Source organism: Lontra canadensis, unplaced genomic scaffold (assembly GCF_010015895.1).
Source record: "Lontra canadensis isolate GAN:19392208 unplaced genomic scaffold, GSC_riverotter_1.0 scaffold47, whole genome shotgun sequence".
NCBI lineage: Eukaryota > Metazoa > Chordata > Mammalia > Carnivora > Mustelidae > Lontra > Lontra canadensis.
The window spans coordinates 10,746,142-10,768,829 of record NW_022631041.1 but is presented as its reverse complement, the minus strand read 5'-3'; the positions used below and the strand labels follow the sequence as shown (position 1 = coordinate 10,768,829).

At 49.6% G+C, this 22,688-nt stretch overlaps 1 protein-coding gene across 1 annotated transcript in view; it reads left to right on the top strand.

The window, feature by feature from the left end:
* The first annotated feature begins 8,226 nt into the window (after positions 1-8,226).
* Positions 8,227-22,688, top strand: part of ZC3H12D (zinc finger CCCH-type containing 12D) — a 34,653-nt gene continuing 20,191 nt past the window's right edge. Inside the window, exons 1-3 of the mRNA XM_032873153.1 lie at positions 8,227-8,258; positions 8,442-8,645; positions 16,693-17,049. Of these exons, the coding sequence (XP_032729044.1) occupies positions 16,745-17,049 (305 nt within the window). The 5' untranslated portion in view covers positions 8,227-8,258; positions 8,442-8,645; positions 16,693-16,744. The remainder of the gene's footprint in view (positions 8,259-8,441; positions 8,646-16,692; positions 17,050-22,688) is intronic.

The following is a 22,688-nucleotide window of genomic DNA, read 5'->3' as shown; positions in this document are numbered from 1 at the left end:
TGTATTTAAAGTATGACTGGTATGATTGATCTGGCATGAGGGTGTTTTACAGGGGGCTGTTATGGTGGGGGTGGGGGGAGGTGACTATATTTCCTGTTTATTCTGTTTTGCTTCTTGACATTTTCTCTGAACTCAGAACCAGGCTCCAGTAACACGTCTTAGTTGCTTTTGCTAAAACCAGGAAAAAAAGAACAAGATAGAGTAATCAAATTGTTTTTTATTAACAACAACAAAAAAAGGTTATTTTTTTAAAGGTTATTTTAAGGCTACAATTGCTCACTCATTATAACTTTGCTGGGAAGTTTCAGGTCAATCTGTTTTACCTGTTGAATTTTCAAAGGTTTTGATCAGAACTAGCAAAAGTTAAAAGTAGAGAAGCCCTAAGGAGTCACAGCAAAAGAAAGAAACGTAAATAAGCTGCTACTTTCACAAGTGTCTTTAAATAACTTGGTTGTTTTTTAATTACTGAAAGATAGTTTTCCTAACTATGTTTTCCATGCATCATAAAAAATGTTCAATCTCAAGTTTGACATTTCTTCCCCACCTCACTGAGTCACAAAGAATGCATAATAGACAGTAAAATCGAAATCACAGAAGTCTTACCTTTCAGTGGCTGTCGCTATGAAACTGTTTTGATGGGAAATTTTAGAGAAGCTTGTGCTTCCTGTTGTTAAGTGATAGAATACGGAGATCCCCTTAATTTTCAAAACTGTCTTTTTTTAAAGCAAGTAATCTCAGTTATTGTGACTGGAACAATCTTCATTCTTACCCTATGTTACCCCACCCAGGGACTGCCCATTAGGTTTAATTTTGCGTTTGCCTTCTCTCTATGCCTTGTGCATCGAATGGGCAGATGGGGCAGGGCTTTTGAGAGATGTCTCCTGTACAGGTAAAAGGCTGTATGGACTGGGACACCTGGGTGGCTCAGTCATTAAGCGTCTGCCTTCAGCTGGGGTCATGATCTCAGGGTCCTGGGATCGAGTCCCGAATTGGGCTCCCTGCTCAGTGGGAGGCCTGCTTCTCCCCCTCCCACTCCCCCTGCTTGTGTTGTCTCTCTCTCTTCTCTGTCAAATAAATAAATTATGGGGGAACCAGGTGGTGGGTATTGGAGAGGGCACAGATTGCATGGAGCACTGGGTGTGGTGCAAAAACAATGAATACTGTTACGCTGAAAATAAATTTAAAAAATTTAAAAAAAAATTAATTAAATCTTTAAAAAAAAGGCTGTATGACTATTATTTATTTTGCCTTGGGCACTAGGAAGCCCGAGACGCACAGGGGACTGCAGATAGGGTAACCTACTTTGTACAAGGAAACAGTAGACAAAAAGAGAATTTAGAAAGGTGCTGCTTTGTTGTCGTGAATCTAGAACCAGACCACAGTGACCACTGGCTTCTGCAAAAGAGGAAAGTTTTGTTTTGTTTCCTCCAAAAGCAGTTTGGTCTGGCAGAGAGAACTTCGGGTTCTGGGCCAGAAAGCTTGAGAGCAGAGGCACGCCATGGAGGGGACAGCAATGTGACGGTGTGGCTGAGGCAGAGGATGGTGGAGTTTCCTGGGCATGGAAAGGGAGGAGGAAACCAGGATGGGAGTGTGCTGAGTGCAAGACTGAGAAGCTAGGCTTTGATTTTCCAGGCAGTGGAAAATTAGAACTTGTTCCCGAGAAGGGAGTGGTGTGTTGGGATCATTGAGAAGCTGTGGATAGGATCATCATTGGGGATTGGAACCAAATCCCTTAGATGGCATTGTGTATGGTTCCTTCAACAATAGTCCCCAATCCAGATTCGCATCAAAGCAGGCTTCCCGGAGGAGGTGATGTAGAAGCCAGAATGTGGAACGGGCATCACAGTGAAAATGTGTAAAAGTCATACTGTCCTGGCTACATAACCACTCATTTGGCCTTATAGGAAATAACTGGGATATCCTTGGAATGGTCACGGAGAGACCAGCAGAGGTTAGCCACAGGCCCCTGGCCTGACTGGTCTGTTCACATTTGGCCCACAGGAGACTGCCTCACGCCAGTGGAAAACCAACCTCGCAAATTCTGCTACCTCAGCAGGTGGCAGTAAATGTATTTTTAACTTTATCATAAATGTTGTTTCGTAATTATGTTGATAACTATCTACTACTCATTCTCTGAAAACAAACCAAAGACACACATCTGTGGCCTTTTCTCCCAGCATGTGCTTATGGGAAATAATGTGCTGGGCCTCCCGGTAGAGTGCCCTGATCTTCAGGTCTGTCCTAGGTGTGCGGGCCCAGGTGATGCTGTGTCATGGGAGGACAGCGGCTCTTTGGCCCACCAGCCAACCCTCAGGCCCACGGACTCACCCGCCTGAGAGCTCGTCTGCCCATCCTCCCATTCTGGAGAAGCAGGCTTAGCTGGGGAAATGGTGGCCACAGCTAAGATCTCTGAGAGGAAGGCGGTTTGGGGATTGAGGACTCTGTTCACTTCCTAGAGCTGCCATTACAAATGACCACAAACTGGGCGGCTTAACAAAACAAGTTTGTTCTCACAGTTCTAGAGGCTGGAAGTCTCACTGTATTGGCAAGGCCGAAAGGCCACACTCCCTCGCCGCTTCCTAGCTCCCAGTGGTGGTCCTTGGCTCATGGCTGTGACACTCCAATCTCCTCGTCCTCCGGCCTTCCCTGTGGCTCCTTTGTGTCTCTGCATCCAACCCTCCCTCTCCTTTCTCTGACCAACACTGGGTTTAGGGCCCAGCCTAACCCAGAGTAACAACCTTCCTTGATTACATTCGCGCAGGCCCCATTCACACTCACAGATACTGGAGGTTAGGACTTGAGCGTATCTTTTTGCGGGCACAATTCAGCCCACTGTAAAGGGTGAGGTATTTGCAAAGTCCAAGAAAAGCCTCTCCAGCCCTTTGGCCAGAGGCCAGCGAAGATGCTGTGTAGAGAAAACCAGGCTGAGCACTAGAGCCCAGGTTTCTAAATACGGGACGTCACAAGGGCTCAGATGTGACCACTTACCACCCACGAGCATTAGCCCAGGAGAAGCTGCCTTAGTTTACCACATGTATCCCCACTCATTCTTGGTCTTTAGCCTGGGTTCCTCTACCTGGTTTTCATAAACCTCACGCCTTTTGATTCATAATCTTTCTTGTCATGGGGAGAGGGGGAGACCATCTCATATCTCCCTCAGGGCTTTTGTGAGAGAACCACAGAGTCCAGAAGAGGCAGGCTCTCCGAAGTCACTGGTCATCCATAGAAGCTATGTGTCACAGCAGTTTTAGGAAGATTTTCCAGAATGCCAGCTTATTTTGGTTATAGAAATATGATCTTGTTCTCTAAGCAGAGAATGTCTCCAGGACCAAACACAGACGCATCTGAACCCAGGTTAGCAAACCAGGCAGTAAACAGCAGGGCAGTGAAGTCAGCAGCCTGGGATGGAGAAGGAATAAAGGAAGTTTGCGAGGGCCCAGGCAGACATTATATTTGTGATGTCATTTTTGAGACCATCTGAGACCATCCGTTTTCCCAACCTGGTAGCTTCATTATGACCCAGAAATGAAAATTATTTTGCTTAAAAAATAAATAAATAAACAAGTGGGGCACCTGGGTGGCTCAGTGGATTAAGCCGCTGCCTTCGGCTCGGGTCGTGATCTTGGGGTCCTGGGATAGAGCCCCACGTCGGGCTCTCTGCTCAGCAGGGAGCCTGCTTCCCCCTCTCTGTCTCTGCCTGCCTCTGCCTACTTGTGATCTCTGCCTGTCAAATAAATAAATAAAATCTTAAAAAAAAAAAAAGAGAAAAGCCTGGGTGAAAGAACATATTCATTAATAATTCAGTTAATATAATTTAATTATATTTTATTGTTTAAGGATTTTATTTATTTGAGAGAGGGAAAGAGAGCATGAGCAGGGGGAACAGCAGAGAGAGAGGGAGAAGCAGGCTCCCCACTGAGCAGGGGGCCCGATGTGGGGCTTGATCCCAGGATCCTGAGATCATGACCTGAGCTGAAGGCAGATGATTAACTGACTAAGCCACCCAGGCACCCCATTTAATTCTACTTTTTAAAATTAAAAGCCTTCTCGAAAAGTTTTTGAAGTTTTTCCTGAGCTGAGCTGTTCACTTCAAGGCTGAGCACCAGCCTTCTGGATCTTGCCAGGCTTCCCTGTGCCTCTGAGCCTACACCTAGACTTTCCTGCCACCTGGAATGTCCCAGATAACACACACTAGCCTGTTGTCTCAAATCAGCTGAGCGTTTTTTTTTCCTCCAGGAAGCCTCCTCTGCCTCTTCACAGAGTGGGAGTTCCCTCTTTGACGGACCTCCTAGTCCAGTGGTTCTCAGTCAGGAGCCCTTTTGCTCTCATGGGGACACTTGACAATGTTGGGAACATCTGTGGTTGTCATAATGTGATGATGGGTTGTGCTCCTGGGTGCTGGTGAGTCTGGAGACCAGAGAACGGGCCAAACATCCTCCAGGAGCCAGGATGGTCCCTGCACCCCAAAGAATTTTCCAGCCCCAAACGTCAGTAGCGCCAAGGTTGAGAAACCCTGCCCTAGGCTAACATTTACCACATTACCATAAGGTGACCATAGCCCTTCGCTTCTAGTCTTGCCTCTACCTGCTCAGGGGCAGAAATGTTCCGTTGGTGCTGGTGCTCTCAGCCTGGAGCAGAGTGTGAAATGAAACTGGAATGTTCTTAACAGTCTTTGTTGCCTTGATCCCTGTAGTTAAGATCACATCTCAGATGGAACTCAGAGGAGTGATGCATAGATATTATTTAATAAACTACAATTGTCTCAAATGCACAATTGTTTTAAATTAGATTTAAAAAGCTGACCCCACACAGCAATGACAACTGCTTCCCCTCTTTGCTTCGGTGTCTGCTGTGGGCATACCCATTCCTGTTGAGGACCGAGAGTGTTGTTTCCCTCGTCTCTGTAGCTCCCTGACACTGTTTCAGTTTCTCCTGGGTGCTAGACTTAGCCGTCATCACTTCCAGGAATCCTATCCTCATTAAAGTTTGTGCTCAAAATAGTAACGGCCATCCACTGAGCAATTTGTAGGTGCCAAGGGCTGCTCTAAGCACTTTTCATGCATGGGTTAATTGAATTCTCCTCATACCCCATGACATAGATGTGATTTCTATCCCCATTACCCAGATGAGGGAACTGAGGCACAGAGAGATTAAACGATTTGTTTAGGTTTCCACAGCTAGTAGGTGGCGGGTGGTCTGACTCTGAGTTTATGACCTGAACTATGATAAGCTTAGATCCTTTCTCATACCATCCAGCAGAACACATTCCAGATCATGATTTGAGACCTGATTGTAAAACACAAAACGTTGCCACTTTAGAGGAAATACAGGAAAACATATTTCCAATTTCAGGATAGGGAGGACTTCTTAAACAACATTCAAAGGGCACAAATGATGATGGAAAAGCCCACAATTTTGACCACACGAAAGCTAAAACGTTTGCAGAACACCATAAACAAAGCTAAAGGACTGGGCTAGGCCCAGACAGCTGCAGCATACAGGCGAGACTTGGCATGAGACTCTGCGGAGGTGACCAGCCTCAGTAAGAAGAAGCCCTCAGGGGAGCAGTGTGGGCCGCGGAGGGAAGAAGAGGAAAATTGCCTGGCCAGTAAACACAAAGCGATCCCCATGTTCCCTCGCAATCCGGGAAATGAAAGTCAAAATAACCACAAGAAGGGCTGTAGCATTTCTCACCCATCGGATGGGCAGAAAGCAGAATGTGTCACCCTCCCGACTCCTGGGGAGGAGTCCGATGGCGGAGCGTGACTGCGAGCTGTCCAGCCAACCCACCTCCTCTGCAGGCCCCAGGCCACTGCTGCGAATTCCTCCAGGCCATGTTAGCTTCTGGAGAAAACCCGATACAGAGCAAGACTGTTCTCAGTGCTCCCTGAAGCTGTGGAGAGAGGGAAGGCCACTAGGCCCCGGGGCCCTGCCCTCGGTCCATCGCCTGAGCCTCCCCAGGCCACCCGGTCATCTCTCTGCATGCTTGAGCGCCCCTCCCGGAGAAGGGTCTGTCCCCACACTTAGGATCCCCTGGCTCAACACCTGTGGGCCCTTCCTGAAAGCACAGACCTCCTCCTCCTCATCCGAGGGCCAGAACAGGGCAGGTGCAAGGCCAGGGTAAGCAAAGTAGAGGAGTGGAGGGTGCCAGGCCTGCCCTCCCACCCTTGTCACCCTTGTCAGGGCGCTCCTGGCTTTCTGAGAGCTGTTGCCACCTGCCCTGTCCCCTCTGCTGTCTCATTTCTGTCTGTCGTGAGCACAGGCTAGTTTTGGGTCAGTGACATCCTCATGAAGATCCTTACCTCGGGTAGACCCTATTTCTCATTCACTTGGGAATAAGCAGCCTGAACCATTGCTTCATCCTTTTGGCGCCTCGAGTCGGGCAACTAAGTCATTTTAGCTGTAGATGACTCAGCCCAGGTTCCTCCGGATCCAATACCATCACAGGCCCATACGGTTGGGGGTCCTTTTCTTAGACAGAGGAATCACAATTTTTCTCATCTATACAATGTCTCCAAGATTTCAGACACAGAATTCTGGGGCCTGTGCCTGATTGGTCGAGCAGGCTCAAACGTCTTTCTTTCCGTGGTGGGGGCGCCTCCGGTCCCTCTCCCCAGCACAGGCACTACTCTCCTGGGGTTGAACACAAATAGGGATCCTTGTTTCATTGCCCAGGCTGAGCTGGTGGTCTGTGCACAGCAGGGTGGCCCTCGGCCTGATTCTCAGAGAATTCCCTCCTGGGTTGGCCTCCCCCCATGACCTCTGAGCTTCTATAGGACTTGAATAGAAAATACCATCTCATAATGTTACTCAGCATAAGGATTTTTAGATTTTTCCTAAAATGTAATACCAGCAAAATGTTTCTTTCATGGGGAAAGCCTGCATGCTTTATTCAGGATCTGACAGCGGAGAGGCCCCTGGTGACAGTGTAGAGAGAGTTCTTGGGGAGCTCTGGGGTCCTGGATTTCAGTACTGACCCAACCCTTACTGAGTGAACTCGGGCAGTTGAGTTACCCTTTCTCACCCCAATGATCCTGTCTCAAAGTGGGAATAATGACCGCGAGGCCATCAGTGGTTGTGGGGCTAGGACGTGGGAATGGAAGGCTCCCAGTACAGTACTAACCCAGCCGTGGTTGTCCTTAGGAAGGCCGTTGTGCCAGGAAACTCAAAGCTGGAGCTAGGGCCCAGAGGAAGTGACTCTTTAAACTTAGGTTCTGATACCATGTTCGATTTTGTTCTAATCATTCTAAGTCATCTCTACCCTCAGCATGGGGCTGGAACCTGCAGCCCCGAGATCAAGGGTCATGGGATCTACTGACTGAGCCAGTCAGGCACCCCCTGTTCTAATCATATCTGATTGTACTTTTGTGGCAATGATCCCATTCCATCCATGTTTTAATATTCTAGACTGCCTCACATCTTCCGTGGGAGACAGAAGGGGGATAAAGAAAGAAGAGTAGTAGGAGCGCCTGGGTGGCTCAGTTGGTTAAGCATCTGCCTTCAGCTCAGGTCAGATCCTGGGGTCCTAGGATCGAGCCCCACATCAGGGTCCCTGCTTGGCGGGATGTCTGTTTGTCCCTCTCCCTCTGTCCCTCCTCCTACTTGCTCTGTCTCTGTCTCTCGGATAAATAAATAAAATCTTTTAAAAAAGAAAAAGAAGAGCAGCAAATTCCAGTCAACTTGTGCCATTCCTGAACTCTCAGATTCTAAACCCAGCTTGACCAATTTGTCCACTCGGTGTCCTCAGGCAAGTCACTTTAGAGACCTGTCACTGTTGGGAGGTGGAGATGGGCCAATTGTGGTGCCTGTTTTCTGCTCTCACTCTGACCCCATCGGGCCTCCCCCAATGCAGGAAACAGATGCCAAGTTCAGGGTGTGTTTCCCCTGGCTGCTTGGCAGATGCCCTTGTCAGGTGGGCCCCTCGTCAGGCTCCCTGCTCCGTGGCTGGAGAAGCTGGCGCCGCCCCATCCAGAGCCACATCGTGGACACTCCCCATCCTGATGCAGACGGAGGCCCATGCCCTGAGCCTGAAGGCTTCTGTGACTCATGTGGAACTCTGACATTGGGGCCAGGGTCCTTCTCTGCGCCCAGGCGCCTGGGCACCCCGAGCTGGTAGGCATTCCTGTTCTCTCCTGGACGCTCGTCACTCCTGCATGCTTTAGTTCTGTGAAGTCAGGAGCACTAACCCTCCTCGGGAGCACCTCAGAGCAGATGCTCTTCTCTGCTGAAGGCCTGAGTGGAAACGTGGAGCGGAAACTGTGAGCGCGTTTGTTCTCTGAGTCTCTCCTGGCTTTCCTGTGCAGCCTGCCCGTGCCCTCAGAGAGATTGTTTTGCATGTGGTTGTTAAACTTTGATTCGGTGACTCATGCTGGGGCGAAGGCTTCACATCTGCCTCCCTCATTTGATTGCTTTCTTCTTTTCCTTTTTTTTTTTTTTTAAAGCTCAAAGCAAAACTACCTTGGCAGCTGACCGTGACTCTGGCGTCCAGGAAGGGGAGCTTTGGCGTGAAGTGCCTCCTGATGGCTGTGTGGCCCAGCCGGGCTGTGCTCCCCCAGCTCCAGTGACGCCTGGCTAACTGGGAGGACAGCCGGGGTGCAGAGGGGAACTTGAGCCCACTGTGGGGGCTGGAGCTACGCGTTCTGCCGGTGAGTGCCTGACCCAGCCATCAGTCATTTTGACAGGCCCCTTGAAGACTCCGGTCTAGGGGCGGAGGAGACAGTACTGGGGACAGGGGCAGGTTGGAGGGCTGTTCTTGGATTAGCATTATTTTGAGCGATTTGATTTCCTGTGTCTTACATGATGTTCAGTATGCAGATAAAAAAAATTAGATGAAATCCTTGCTCATTTTAGCACAATTATATTTAATTTCAAGAGAGCTTTCATAGGAGAAAGATTAATTGGAGGAACTCTTCAGTTTAAGGAAAAACTGCCTCTGGGATCTTTTTATTTTTTTTTTTTAATTTTTATTAAGATTTTATTTGTTTATTTGACAAAGAGAGAGAGAGATCATGAGTCGACAGAGAGGCAGGCAGAGAGAGAGTGGGAAGCAGGCTCCCCTCTGAGCAGAGAGCCCGATGTGGGATTCGTTCCTAGGACCCTGAGATCATTACCTGAGCAGAAGGCAGAGGCTTAACCCACTGAGCCACCCAGCTGCCCATCTGCTGGGATCTTTGAAGATATTTTAATTTTATGAAATCAGAAGGCCTAGAACTCTCAGGCACATTTTCAACCTGTCTCAAGGCTCTTGAAAGCATTTCTTAGACTAGATACTGATTTGTGAGTGTCTAGCTTCCTGGCTGATCAGGAAGATCTGGGAGCAGCCCCAAGCCCCATCTCCCCCTAAAGGATGGCTCTGTGGTCTTTGAGAAGGCCCGTGAGGATATGGAAATAAATCGTAATGGCAGGCACTGAAGACAATTTTAGCTAATTCCCTGTGGCTATGAGAAACCTTAGCCATGCCTCTGGGATTATGAAGTGCCCTCCAAGTCCAGGTGATGCCAGCCCAGGAGCTCGGACACCTGACACGTGAATAGGGTGCGTGTGGAAGATAGTAGAGGGTGGTTTTTGGAAAAACTTTGGTTCAGAGCTGCCCTGGGTTATGGATCAGGGCTTGTATGTATATACTTGTGTGTCTATCCAAAGTAACCTGTAGCAGTACAGAAGGGCAAGGGACAAGTTCAAGGAGAAAACAAAAGGCCAGCCCACCCAGGCTCACAGCAGCGCTACTCACGATGGCCAAAAGGTGGCAGCACCCCAAGCGTCCATCCACAGGTGAATGGAGAAACACAAGGTGGTCTCTATACACGATGGAAAATTATTCAGCCTTAAAAAGGAAGAAAACTCTGACATATGCTTGCAACAAAGTGAATCTGGAAAACATTATGCTGAATGAAATAAACCAGTTAGAAAAGGACAAATACTGTATGATTACACTTCTAGAAGTTACCCAGAGTAGTCAGAGTCATAGAGACAGAGTAGCTGTGGTTCCCAGAGGCAGGTGGGGGAGAGAGGGTGGGGTGTTAGTGTCTAATGGGGACAAGGTTTCAGTCTTACGAGATAAGAAAGTTCTGGAAATGGATGGTGGGTGATGGTTGCTTCATGCCACTGAACTGCACTCCTAGAAATAGTTCCTATGGTAAATTTTATGTTATGTATAATTTACCACAATTTAAAAAAAAAAATTATAATGCCCTTTAAAAATCCCCCAAAATCCAGGCCCAGAACACAATCTTGTGGGCTGAAGTTTTCGCCTTTCTGTGACTTCCCCAAAATCTAACTGACGACTCCACTGACCTGAGCTGAACTAGAACACTTGCACAGACTGTGTTCACAGAGCTTTGTCCTCACCATGGGGGTGACTTCTGGTGGTTGTAATGTGCTGGACTGGTCTGGGGCTCACAAAGGTGAACGGAAACGCATTTGAGGGTCAAGGGCAACGTGATGAATGCACAGACCCCGGGGCCCATGGGCTTGCCTTGTTCTGGGGCCCCCTGAGCAGCCCCGGGCAGCACCCTCTGGGCCAGGCCGTAACAGGAATCATTACCCTTGGGAGTCTAGTCCCTTCCATTTATTAGCTGCAGGACCCTGGGTAAGCTGGCAAGACCTCTCTTTTCTTTAGTTTTCTTACTTGCAGCATGAATCATGAGGTAGCCCGTTTCTGTTTCCCACAGAGGTCAAGATCTCCAAAGTTAACATGTAAGAAAGCACCTTTTCACTATAAAACACTGGGTGCCTGTGAGCTGCTGGCTCTCTTTGCGTCTGATCTCTCTAACGTCCTCTCCTTCTCTCCTTCTTCAGTTACTTGTGCATTCTCCTCCTCATGGGCTCTTCCAATCAGAGGTTAAGGACCCCAGCCTGGGCTGGCTGACTCTGGGAGGAACAGGTCTGTTCTGATTCTCATCCTTAGAAAGTTCTCCCACTCCTCCCTCCCTCTTCCTTCCTTCCTTTCCTGCTGTTTTGTGAGTCCATCTCCAACGCTGGGTTCAACACGAACCCATCTCCATGGCTGCCTTGACCATGAACCACAGGGAAGTGCTGGGAGCACCGTAAGAGCTCCCGAGGAGACTGAAGATTTTCACACTGTTACTGATTAATCATCTGTGCTGTTTGTGACTTCCAGTCAAGCTTGAGGAAGAAAACTGAAATGAAATTGTTCATACTTTCAGGACTTAAAAATAGAAAGGGGTAAGAAGTTGCTAACAGTGTTGTAGCTCAAAGACTGGAGCATCTCAAGGGGAGGGTGGTGGCCTGAGGGCCAGGGGAGGCTCCAGAGGACAGATGCCACCACCCGCCTTCGCGCCCACCTCAGGTTTCTTATTTAGAAATTTTAAAAGGAAATGAAGTTGGTTTTAAAATCTCAAGGGGGCAAAGAAAGCCTCTGAAGTAGGTGGATTCTTTCAGTTAATTTTGTGTGAAAACAGCTGCCTGTCCCACGCATAACCTTTCAAAAGTCTCCTTAGAAAAGGGGATCTTTTGGGGCGCCTGGCTGGCTCAGTGGCTGGAGCGTGCAACTCTTGATCTCGGGGCTGTGGGTTCGAGCCCCACGTTGGGTGTGGAGATTACTTCCAAAAAATAAAATCTTAAAAAAAAAGTAAGAAGAAAATGAACTCTTTTGGAACCTATGGGTTCTGTGGAGAGCTGCTGAGGACGGGGCCTCAATACAGCTGCTCTCATTCCCCCAGCCCAGGTAAAAGCCCCAGGTCTCTTCCTTTTGAAAATGTTTATGATGCTGTCATACCAGACCACAGAGTTCTAAAACAAGCATGGACTCTCCTTGCAGCTCTTACTTTGTGACTAAAGAGAAGTCACCCAGCTCAGCTATATTTTGGTTTTTCCATTTCTGTAGTAGTAAGATATTACTTCCATCTTGAACACAACTCTAAGTAACATGTCACTTTTGGCATCTAAGTATTGTCAGTCTCTGCCTCTTACTATATAACCTTGACCCTGGGCCATTCGGAGCCTTAGTTTCTTCACCTGTGAAAAGGGAAGGCTGTTATCTCTCGTCTCCCCCCAGGCGTGCTGGGAAGTTGAAGGAAGAGTCTGTACACGAAGGTAATGTGGAAACACTGAACACGAAGTGCTGTGTTCATGCTGCCTGGGAAGCCTTTTTTCTTTTCCCCTCTCTCTCACTTTCATTCCCTCTCTCTCTTCTTTCTCCCAGCCTTCCTCTCTCTTCCCTTCTCTGTCCTGTGGATCAAAAGAAGTGCCACCTGCATGCATAAGCAGGGAGGTGTGGAGGTGGGGGCGTAGCTGGGCTAGCAGGATTGGGAAGGACGGAGATGACAGCAGTCAGGTCTGGGGCAGGAAGGGGCGGGCCTCTGGAAAGAGGGAGGAAGGGTCTGGATGAAACCAATGGGTCTTCCAGGGACAATGAGCAATGCCTGGTGTGAGGCTAGCCTGCTAGGCTGGGTGAGGGTCCTCTTCCTCCATGGAAAGACCAAAGCTGGACCCCAGTCTGAGAGAACTATCATCCCCAGGGGAAGGACTGGTTGCTGGTCAAGGAGCAGAAGGTGAAGATGGACTAGAAGATCATGACCAAGGGGGCTGGGGAGGGGGCCAGGCCTGGTGGAGAGGGCCGTGACTCTCCTAATCGAGATCTATGACATTTAGTCTGTACAGGATGGAGGGACAGAAATCTTGGTCCGTGGACTGGCTGGATTAGTGTTGTGGTGGGTGGGATTGTGGTGAGGAGGCTTCCCCAGGATCCCTTGGGAGAGATACCACAGCTCTTCCACAACTGGGAAAAGCCAGCTGGTCCTTCATTGTCCAGTTCTGTGAGGGCCTTTCTGGCCTTTCCTTTCCCCTCAAAGGAAGATAAGTCCTTCCTCACCTGAGTTTTTTTTTTTTTTTTTTTTTTTAAGATTTTATTTATTTATTTGACAGAGAGAGATCACAAGCAGGCGGAAAGGCAGGCAGAGAGAGAAGAGGAAGCAGGCTCCCCGCTGAGCAGAGAGTTTGGTGAGGGGCTCGATCCCAGGACCCTGAGATCATGACCTGAGCCGAAGGCAGAGGCTTAACCCATTGAGCCACCCAGGCACCCCCTCACCTGAGTTTTGAAAGCACCTTTTTTTTCTATTTGAAAGTATTGTGCTTATTGTCATGATTTATGGCTTGTTATTTACATTTTTGGTCTGTTTTCCTGAATAGGTCAAGAACAAATTGAAATTGGACTGTATATTAGTTTTTATGGAACTGGGTCCCAGCACAGTGCCTAGTGCCTAGGAGGTGATCAGGAAGTGTTTATTACATGAATGAATGCATGATGGATGGATGAATGAATGGATGAACTAAGGTGCTGTGATGTAAAGCAGAGGCTGTGCTTGTGAAAAACGAGCAGGAAGTCGAAACTGTCCTGTTGGGTGTAGAAGGGAGGGAAAGGGAAGAGTGAGAGGTGACCTTGAGATTCCTTCTTGGGGTCTGTGGAATGCCATTCAATGAGATGGGGACCCAAGAAAAAATATTTCAGGAGGGAAGATTATTTTCAGCTTTGGGAATTAACTGAAGAAAACTCTGTTGAACTCTCCAATATACTAGCACTGCCAGGTGCTGGTGATTCTGAGGCACATAGGTGGGAATGTAGTTCACAGTTTCTTGAGATACAGATAAATGACACTCCAGTGCGTTCTAATAGAGGTGTGAGCAAAGTGTCTGGTAGACAGATGACCAAGCCACTCATTCTATTTGCGAACTCAGGGCTGATGAGCTGAATCTTGAGGTTTGCCAAACCAACAAGAGCATTCCAGGTAGAGAGGAAAGCATATGCAGAAGCACAGTGATGAGAGCCTTCTGGAATGCTTGGGGAGTGGGGAGGGATTCAGCAGGGCTCAAAACAAAGGGCCAGGTGGGCCAGTGGTGGGCGGCAGGTGGACCAGGGTCAGCACTGTGTGGGGACAGCTCGCAGGCTACTCAGGAATTTGGTGTCTTTCTTGTTGTCAGCATGGGGTCTGAGGATGTTTCTAAGGAAGGGCATGATCAGACTTGTTCTAGAAATATACTGCAGGCTACAAATGGTAGCTGGGTCAGATGGGGTTGTGGAGGGGGCCTGTGGGAGTCTGGCAGTGAGTTAGGTATGGGATGGAGAAGAGAGGAGTCGGTGGAGGGTGGTGGAAGGGGGGAGGAGGGAGGGGAGGTGGGCAGATGGGGGTGAGAGTAGCCAGGCTGAAGGAGGGAAAGACCCTGTGCCTCTGTCCCGGGGCCTTGGGTGACATGTCTATGTGTCACCTCCATGGAACCATCTTCTTGGAAATACCTACTGGAAAGCTCTGGATTTAAGAAGAAACTTTTGGTTTCAGAACTCCTTTTCACTTTTAATAACTATTGGGGATGCCAAAGAGCTTTCGTTCTTGTGGGGTTCTAGCTATCCATTGATAGGCACCCTATGAGAAACTAAAATTAAGAAATTAAACAATATTCCTTTACCTAAAATAACCATAAATCATTACATTAATATAAATGATGCATTTTTATGAAAAATAACTCTATTTTCCCAAACGAGAAAATGTGTAAGGAGACTGGCACTGATTTACACTGTGCAAATCTCTAATATGTGGCTTAAAAGAAAGGGACTGGGTTTGCCTCTCGCCTTCTGCGTTCACTCTGCTGCAACATCACACCACACCTGCTCTCAGGAACACTTACTTCATGATGTACTGGTAAGGATGAGAGCGGTGGGGAAAAAAAAAAGCAAATAACCTTAGTGTTACTATGAAAACAGTTTTTACTTTGAAGATTTCATGAAAGGGTCTTAGGCCTTCCCTGAATTTCCACGGACCACACTTAGACAAGCACTGAAGTAGACTCAGCAAATGTTGGGCAAGTGATTCTGAGCTCCCCGGACACTTCATTCAAATAGCACACATGCCATTTGCCTCACAGATTTATAACGTGGTGCGGGGGAGAGGTGCCTGGTGCTTAGCGAGGTCTCAGCCCGAAGTGCAGCCGTGGACAGCCCTCCCCCTGCCCACACCCGCTCAGGGTCCGGAGGCTGGTGTGTGTGTGTGTGTGTGTGTGTGTGTGTGTGTGAGGGCAATGTAAGGGCAAGGGCAAGTAAGGAGCATGACTGGGAGAGCAGACTGCCTGGGCAGGACCTCATCGTCAAACACATGAGCAGAGACCAAAGAAAGAGCTGGACAGACTTAGAAGACTCAGGCCAAGTTGTAGGGCGTCAGGGAGAAGAGTTTCAGGAAGAAGTGGTTCAAAATGTTTTCCAAATGTTTTGATTTAAAATTATATGCGAGGGTGTGGTCCCGAGACGTTGAGAACAGAGGAGAGTTTGCCTAAGGCCCTGGAAGCTGTTGTTGGATTCAGCTGCCGAAGCCCTATTCCTGCCAGAGCCGGTGGGGGGGCCGTTGAGTTGGGGCTCCAGCCTCAGCGGAGTGGCCCTGCAGAGAACGGGGAGCCCCGCTGAGAACCTGGTAGGAAGTCGTGGTTGCTGCCAAGGTGTGGGCAGGAGACTAGGGAGGGGAGGTAGGGCACCTGTGCTGCTGGGAAGAGGGCAGGTGACAGGTTGGGTGCGTGCAGGGGTGCGCTGAGCCTGATCTGTAACAGGAGCAAAGGGAAGGCAAGCTCTGCTTCCATCATCTAGCGGACAGTTACTCACCACGTTCACTGGGCAAATCTGCGTGGAGAGTCCACTGGGCCAGGCGCTGTCCTCGATGCAGGGAATACAGCAAACCCCGGAACAGATATACTGGCACAGAAAGGGTTCCCAGAGGCATTTTTAATAAGAAAATAAGAAAAGCAAGTGGCTGAATACTCATCTATTTATGGAAAAACAACCCCACTAAGACAGTGTATATGTGGGTCTATTGGATCCGCAAGCCAGGACATCGGAAAAGCACCGGAAGGATACAAAGAGCAGGAGAGGCAAGTGGGATTTGGAGTTTGTAGGAAGAGGCATTGTATCTTTTTATTCTTTTTGCTTGAGCATTGTTTCATTTTTCTTCACAGGAACTATAATTTTATGACCCTTTCTTTTTTAAGATCTACTTATTTTAGAAAGAGAGCGTGCACACAGTGGCGGGGGGAGGGGCAGTGGAAAGGGGGGGGCGACAGACTCCCCACTGAGCGCAGAGCTGGCCTCAATCTCAAGACCCTGAGATCATGACCTGAGCAGAAACCAAGAGTCCAAGGCTTAACGGACTGAGTCACCTAGCCATCCCTAACTCTCCTCTTCTTATAAGGACACTAGTCATATTGGATCAGGGATCACCCTAATGACCTCATTTTAACTTAATCAACTCTTATTTTAACTTAATCAACAGAGTCACAATCTGAGGGACTGGGAGATAGGGCTTCAGCGTATGAATTTGGGGGGTGGGGCTGCTGTTTAGCGCAGGACGGAGTGACGGAGCCTCAGGAACATTCCTCTGGCCTGTCCTGCACAAATGTTCCCAGCGTTGGGTGGTCTGCTCAGCTGCCCTCGGTGTCTCTGACCAGAGGGTCCTTGGGCGGGGGGAGGGTCCTGGGGTAGGGGGCTGAAGGCCTCAGAGGTGCTCTAGTAAAAGCAGCACGATTGCATCTGCAGCTCCCCAACCACACTGAGCAACCGAAAATCCCCAAGGGGACCAGGCAACATGATTTCCTGACAGATAAGGCGGGGAGGGAGTGTGCAGAATTTGCCCTCAGTAACCCGACAGTCTCCAAGCCAGGCGGCTCGCAAAACACCTGATGGAGGCTTTTTCTCTTTAGCTCATGACCGCGTGGCCCTCCCAGAAGGAACCGGGGGCCCAGCTGCCGCAGCATGGAGCGCTCAAGCAAGATGGAGTTCTTCCAGAAGCTGGGCTACAGCAGGGAGGATGTGGTCAGAGTGCTGGGCAAACTGGGGGAGGGCGCCCTGGTCAACGACGTGCTGCGGGAGCTGATCCAGACCGGCAGTCGCCCGGCAGCCGGTGAGGGCAGCGGGGCGCCCCTGCTCGTTCCCAGGGGCTCCTGCGCGGCCCTGGACTCTGTCCAGCGCAGGCCAGCGGCGGAGCTGGAAGAGGACTGCGGAGGCCTCGCCGGTTCCTTGCGACCCATAGTGATCGATGGCAGCAACGTGGCAATGAGGTACTTCCCTTCATCCTGTAGCCTCAGGGTTGGGAGGACAGTCCCTCTTTCCAGTGGTTTGGTCAAAAGAGTTTTGGGGCTAACAGATGGGCTTTGAATCCCCGTTCCATACCCTTGGTAGCTGTGCGCCTTTAGTTAAGTCACTTAATCTCTCTGAGCCTCACTTTTTCCATCTGTACTGTGGGTATAAAACCTTCCTAGAAGGTAGTTGTAAGACCTGGAGCCGCACCCAGTGCCTAGGACAGTGCCTGACAAAGAGTAAGCGTTCAGTAGGTAGTTCCTGCTTTCATATTAACCCAGGGAGAGGCTCTCTACTGAGGAGGGCTGTGGGTAACCAGGGAGGAGCCTGGCGTTGGGCGGTGGCAGATTGTGGCTTCTCAGCTAGAGTCTCCCTGAGCAGCTGTGGGACTGGGAAAGTCACAGCACCTCAAGTGTCTTCTGGGACACAGGCTAATAGATAGATAGCTGTGCAGCCTCTCTCAGGGTAGCTAGAACCAGATGGGAAAAGGTGCTTGAGTAGCAAGCTGTCTCCTGGGGGCTGCTCCCTACAGGTGGCTGGTGGTGCTGTGGTTCCCCAGCTCGTCTGAGACAGGCACCTGTGGCCTGTGAGCTGCAGACACAGTGGTCTGGGCATCTTTGTGTGTTTCCGCAACGAGCGCCTGATGCCTGCATGGCTACATTCAGCTTAGAGACAATCTCACAGTCTCAGCCACACTCCACGTGGGGCAAGGAGGAGACTGTATTCACATAAGGGCAGTTTTGTGCTACGGGCTTGAGTTACAGGCCGGCAAAGGGCAGATCTGTAGGAAATCGGTCCCTCGTAGCTGTAAACAGATGACTTCTCCTTTCAAACGCTGAGCCACTGGCTGGAATTGACAAAAGCTGTGTGATCCACAGTGCTGAATGAGTCAGGAGGGTGTCCGTCCTTTGGCTGGCAGATCTAGTGGCTTTCCCCAGGGGGCTGGGGCTCACTTGGAACTTGGCACTGCAAGACAGAAGTTTGGAATGGTTCCACCCAGAATGGCCCAGCTCTGGGTACTGTCCCTAGGGGTCCTGCTCCACGTGTCCTGAGAGTATTGGGTCAAGACTGAGCCAGCCTGGTCACCCTGGGCTGCACCTGGGCTCTCTGGGACATCAGCACACATGCTCCCGTGTAGGGACCTGACAGGTCAGCCTATGAAATCCTGCTTAATTCGAGATCCCAGGGAGAGTTGGAAGGACTTTTAAGAATTTTTAAGGTTCTGAGTGTCCTGGAAAGTCTGAGGATTGTGAGGGGGACCTGGCCTCCAAGCAGGACGAGTCCCCTTTCCTTCTGGAGATCTTAGAAAGGAAGTTTTAAAGGTAAAAGGGTATTTTCTTTTTTTTTAAGATTTTATTTATTTATTTGACAGACGGAGATCACAAGTAGGCAGAGAAGCAGGCAGAGAGAGAAGAGGAAGCAGGCTCCTGCCGAGCAGAGAGCCCAATGCAGGGCTTGATCCCAGGACCCTGGGATCATGACCTGAGCCAAAGGCAGAGGCTTTAACCCACTGAGCCACCCAGGCGCCCCTAAAAGGGTATTTCTTAAAGTGAAGACCTTTCCAGCCCTAAGATTGTACCAGCTCTGTGATCCCAGATCAGAAGAATAGCTATGGGCTAGAAGGACTATGTCAGGTGCTACAGGAAAGTGTGGGCAGACCACGATGCATTCCAGATAAACCCATTTATTCCTACTCCCACCTCCCACCGTTGTCATCCATTTAACCCCTTCACGCTCCATCTGTGTGGGTGACAAATGAAAGCCATCACTCAAGCTTGTTATAAAGAGTGTGTCAGAGCTCTAATGCTTCCACACACTTGCTGCCTAAACAGCATCTCAGTCAATGAGCACACGTGTGTCTGTGTGAGGTCTCAGCGTGTGGACATATCTGTGCACGCACGCGTGTGTCTATACGCACACAAACATCCCATCCCTTTCCCCAGCCCCCTGCATCCTTAGTTAGGAAAAAAGATACGCTGCACAACCACCAGCTGGTGGGTGGGACTTGGTTTGCTCAGGGGCAAGTCTGGGAGATGCTGGGGTTTGAGGTCCTACCCCATCCCCTGCTCTTTCTCCGACGACAGTGTCCTCCTACTGTGTCCTCCAGCCAGCTTCCACATAACCCATGACCTTCAGGCTCCACCCAGTCCCAGTTGCAAAGGACAGATTTCAGTGTGGGGCTCACCCTTTAGAGGCAATGGGTAGTTTGAAAACCAACATAGTGTCTAGTTATGATCTGCTAACCTCAAAACTCAGTTAACCTCAGACACATGGTTTCTGAAAATTCTCCTTTCCTGAGGTTTTGTAGCATCACAGATTTGCCCATTCTTTGCTTTTGAAGAGGCTACAGCTTCATCTGCTGTCTGGCCCTGGAAGAAGTGGGGAAGGACTTAAAAGGCAGATTGGAGCACATGTCCTTGCTGCCCCTAGGAGCCAACGAGAGTCTGAAGCTCTCAGTCCTGACCTCTAGCTGAGACCTGCCCAAAAAAACTCCCTTTGATGATGGAAATTCTATACCTGCACTGTCCATTACGATGGCCACTGGACACATGGGGCTACTAAGCACTTGGAATGTGGCTATTGTGACCAAGGACCTGAATTTTAAATTTGAGTTAATCTGAGTCAATTTGAATTTATTTATTTATTTATTTTTAAGATTTTATTTATTTATTTGACAGACAGAGATCACAAGTAGGCAGAGGGGCAGACAGAGAGAGAGGGAGAAGCAGACAACCTGCTGAGCAGAGAGCCCGATGCGGGACTCGATCCCAGGACCCTGAGATCATGACCTGAGCCGAAGGCAGCGGCTTAACCCACTGAGCCACCCAGGTGCCCCAAGTTAATTTGAATTTAAATGTAAATAGCCAACTGTGGTGAGTGCCTATGTGTTGGACAGTACAGGTCTAGCTTTTCAGCTGTGTGACCTTGGAGTGGGTCACCTTACTTTTTGAGCCCTGTTTATACAATTAAGAGGTTGGATGAAATCATCATTATCAACATCATCTTCAGTGGCTTTCCACCAGCAACATTCTAGGATTCAAGGTGATTATTTTATGCATTAAAAGCCTTTTTCTTATGAAGGAATTTCTCTTCTTCTGCAGAGGTTCAGAGAGGATAGGTTACTGGCCCAAGGTCACAGAGCTGTTAAGTGCCAGGCTCTGCTTCCAGAGCTCTTCCCAAAGTCCTGCACTTTCTCTAGTGCTGTGCAGCTTTGGCTTTCCAGCCTTTGAAAGTGTCTCAGAGTGGGAGACTGACCCCATGGACTTCTATTCTGGCGCCAGAGGCTGCCTGTGTGGACCAGAGCCCTTCCCAGGCAGGATGAGCCCTGACTTGGCTGCTGCAGACAGGTTTTGCTGGGTACCGTCACTCCCACACCAGGGGGCAGGTGGTCTTTGCAGGACCGGTGCCCAGGACGCCTCTCCTGCTGCTGCCAGCATGTTGGGAACGTGTGCCAAGGGCCGCACATGTGCACTGACCCGTGGCTCTGGCGGAGCTGAGCAAAGACTGATTTGCCTGCACAGTCCCAGCACCTTCAAGGGGCGTGGGTGGGCCTGTGCATATGTGCACGCATGTCCATACCGGAGAGAGGAGGGTGTGGTCTCAGTGTACTCAAGGGCGTCGCACTTGACCCTGAGGACAGGGTCCAGCAGTCTTGAACCAGACGGTGGCTTTCGTCGACTGTGTGTTAGGAGCTGCGCGGCTTCTCAGGGCTGACTGCCGCCTCCTGGGTGGTGCATTCTGTAGGCAAATGCCGGAAAAGAGAGATTGGAAGGACTTCAGCTTGGGCGAAAAACCACCTGATAATTTCACATCCTCTTGCTGCCCCCAGACGAGGGTTTCGTGTAAATGGGCCCTCATTTTGGGGTGCACAGGGCTTTTTGTTTGGGTTCTCATGTACATTTTTAAACTCTTGGAAACCTCAACAGAATCTGACTTATTCTGGAGTCACGAATCTTCAGTGATCAGACCTCAGGCTTGCAAGGGGGTGGGGGTTCCTCAACCTCCTCCCCCACCCCCATGGGTTACTAGTGGAGGCTGCCCTCCAAGGCTGGGGGCCACACCTGCTATGGAGCTCCTGAGTTGCCTCTGACCTATGCTGGCTAGGTCTGCACCTGTTTCTCCTTCTCTGAGATGAAGGTGACCCCTCTTCCAGAGGCCACCCTCTCTCTTCCCCCTGACGTGAGCTGGGGAAAGATCTTTTGGGGTAAAGGCTATAAACTCCAGGTTCCAAATAAGAAACGGAGTGGAAAGAGTGGCGTGCCTTCACAGCTCATGCTCTAAAGGGACCACCACTTCTCTTTTCCTTTCCTCCCGCCCCGCCACCGCCACCGCATGCTCCAAGGGACGGTTCTGTGAGTTGCTGACTTCTGCAGAACCTACTGGGCAAGTGATGAGTTGTGAGGTGGGCTCCTCCCCGTAAAGGGCTGCAGAAACCTGGCTGCCCCAGGCGGGATTGTCTTGCAGACAAAGCCTGCCTCAGGCAGATGCCCACTTCCCCTTACCACTCTCCCTTTATTCAAAACCACCCTCCTCTGTCTCCTTTTCCCAGGGCCTGGCTCTCAGCTGCCAGGGTTGCTGGTTGCAGTGACTGTTAATAAGAGCTAAGGTCCTGGGGCGCCTGGGTGGCTCAGTGGGTTAAGCCTCTGCCTTTGGCTCAGGCCATGATCTCAGAGTCCTGGGATCGAGCCCTACATCATGCTCTCTGCTCGGTGGGGAGCCTGCTTCCTTCTCTCTCTCTGCCTGTGTACTTGTGATCTCTCTCTCTCTCTCTCTCTGTCAAATAAATAAATAAATAAATAAATAAATAAATAAATAAATAAGCGAGCTAAGGTCCTTCCCCCCAATGCCAGCCTTGTAACAGCAGGTGACTTAAGCTCCAAAAGAATTACTGTCTTGCTTCCACAGACAGGGACTGGGAGGGGCAGGAACACTTGGGATAAGAGATGGAGGCAGAGGAGTTTGCAACCCCACAGGTCGGGCTCTGAGACCTGTCATTAGATCAGGGAATTGGACACATTTCTTTTCTTTAGTTTCTTCAAGGGTACAGTGGAAGGATGGTCACTTCCTCAGGGGCTCCTTGTAATGATTGGAGCGCTGAGTGCCAAGTGGCCCGGTACATATGACTCCACAAATATTAAACATGAGCTCCAGGAAGCAGGAATGAGGACTGTCCTGTTCACTGGTCTCTGAGGACTCAGCACAGAGCCTTGCTCACAAATCAATGTTGAGTGAGTGGAGGACTGCACAAAGGAGAAGGTGTTTTTGGCTTCTGCATTTTCATCTGTGTGCCGAGAGGTGTGGTCCTAGGGCAACCGTGGGGCTTTCTTGCCTGACTCCTTTCTTGCCTGACTGCCAACTCAGTGAGAAGGTGGTCCCTGCTTGTGGCTTCAATCCTGCCATGGCCTGGGGCTTTCTGTGGTCAAAAATAGGGCAGCCATAATGGGGTTTTGAGGTTGGTTAAAAAAAAAAACATATATATATGGCAAGGATTGAACAATAATAGTCTCCACATCTCAAAAGAGACCAGAAGGCTCAGAGGGGAGGTTGGGGTGGGGTGTGTGGGAATCCAGTCCTGCAGAACCACGGACCTGAATAAAAACCCTCCATTCCAGAGACAACA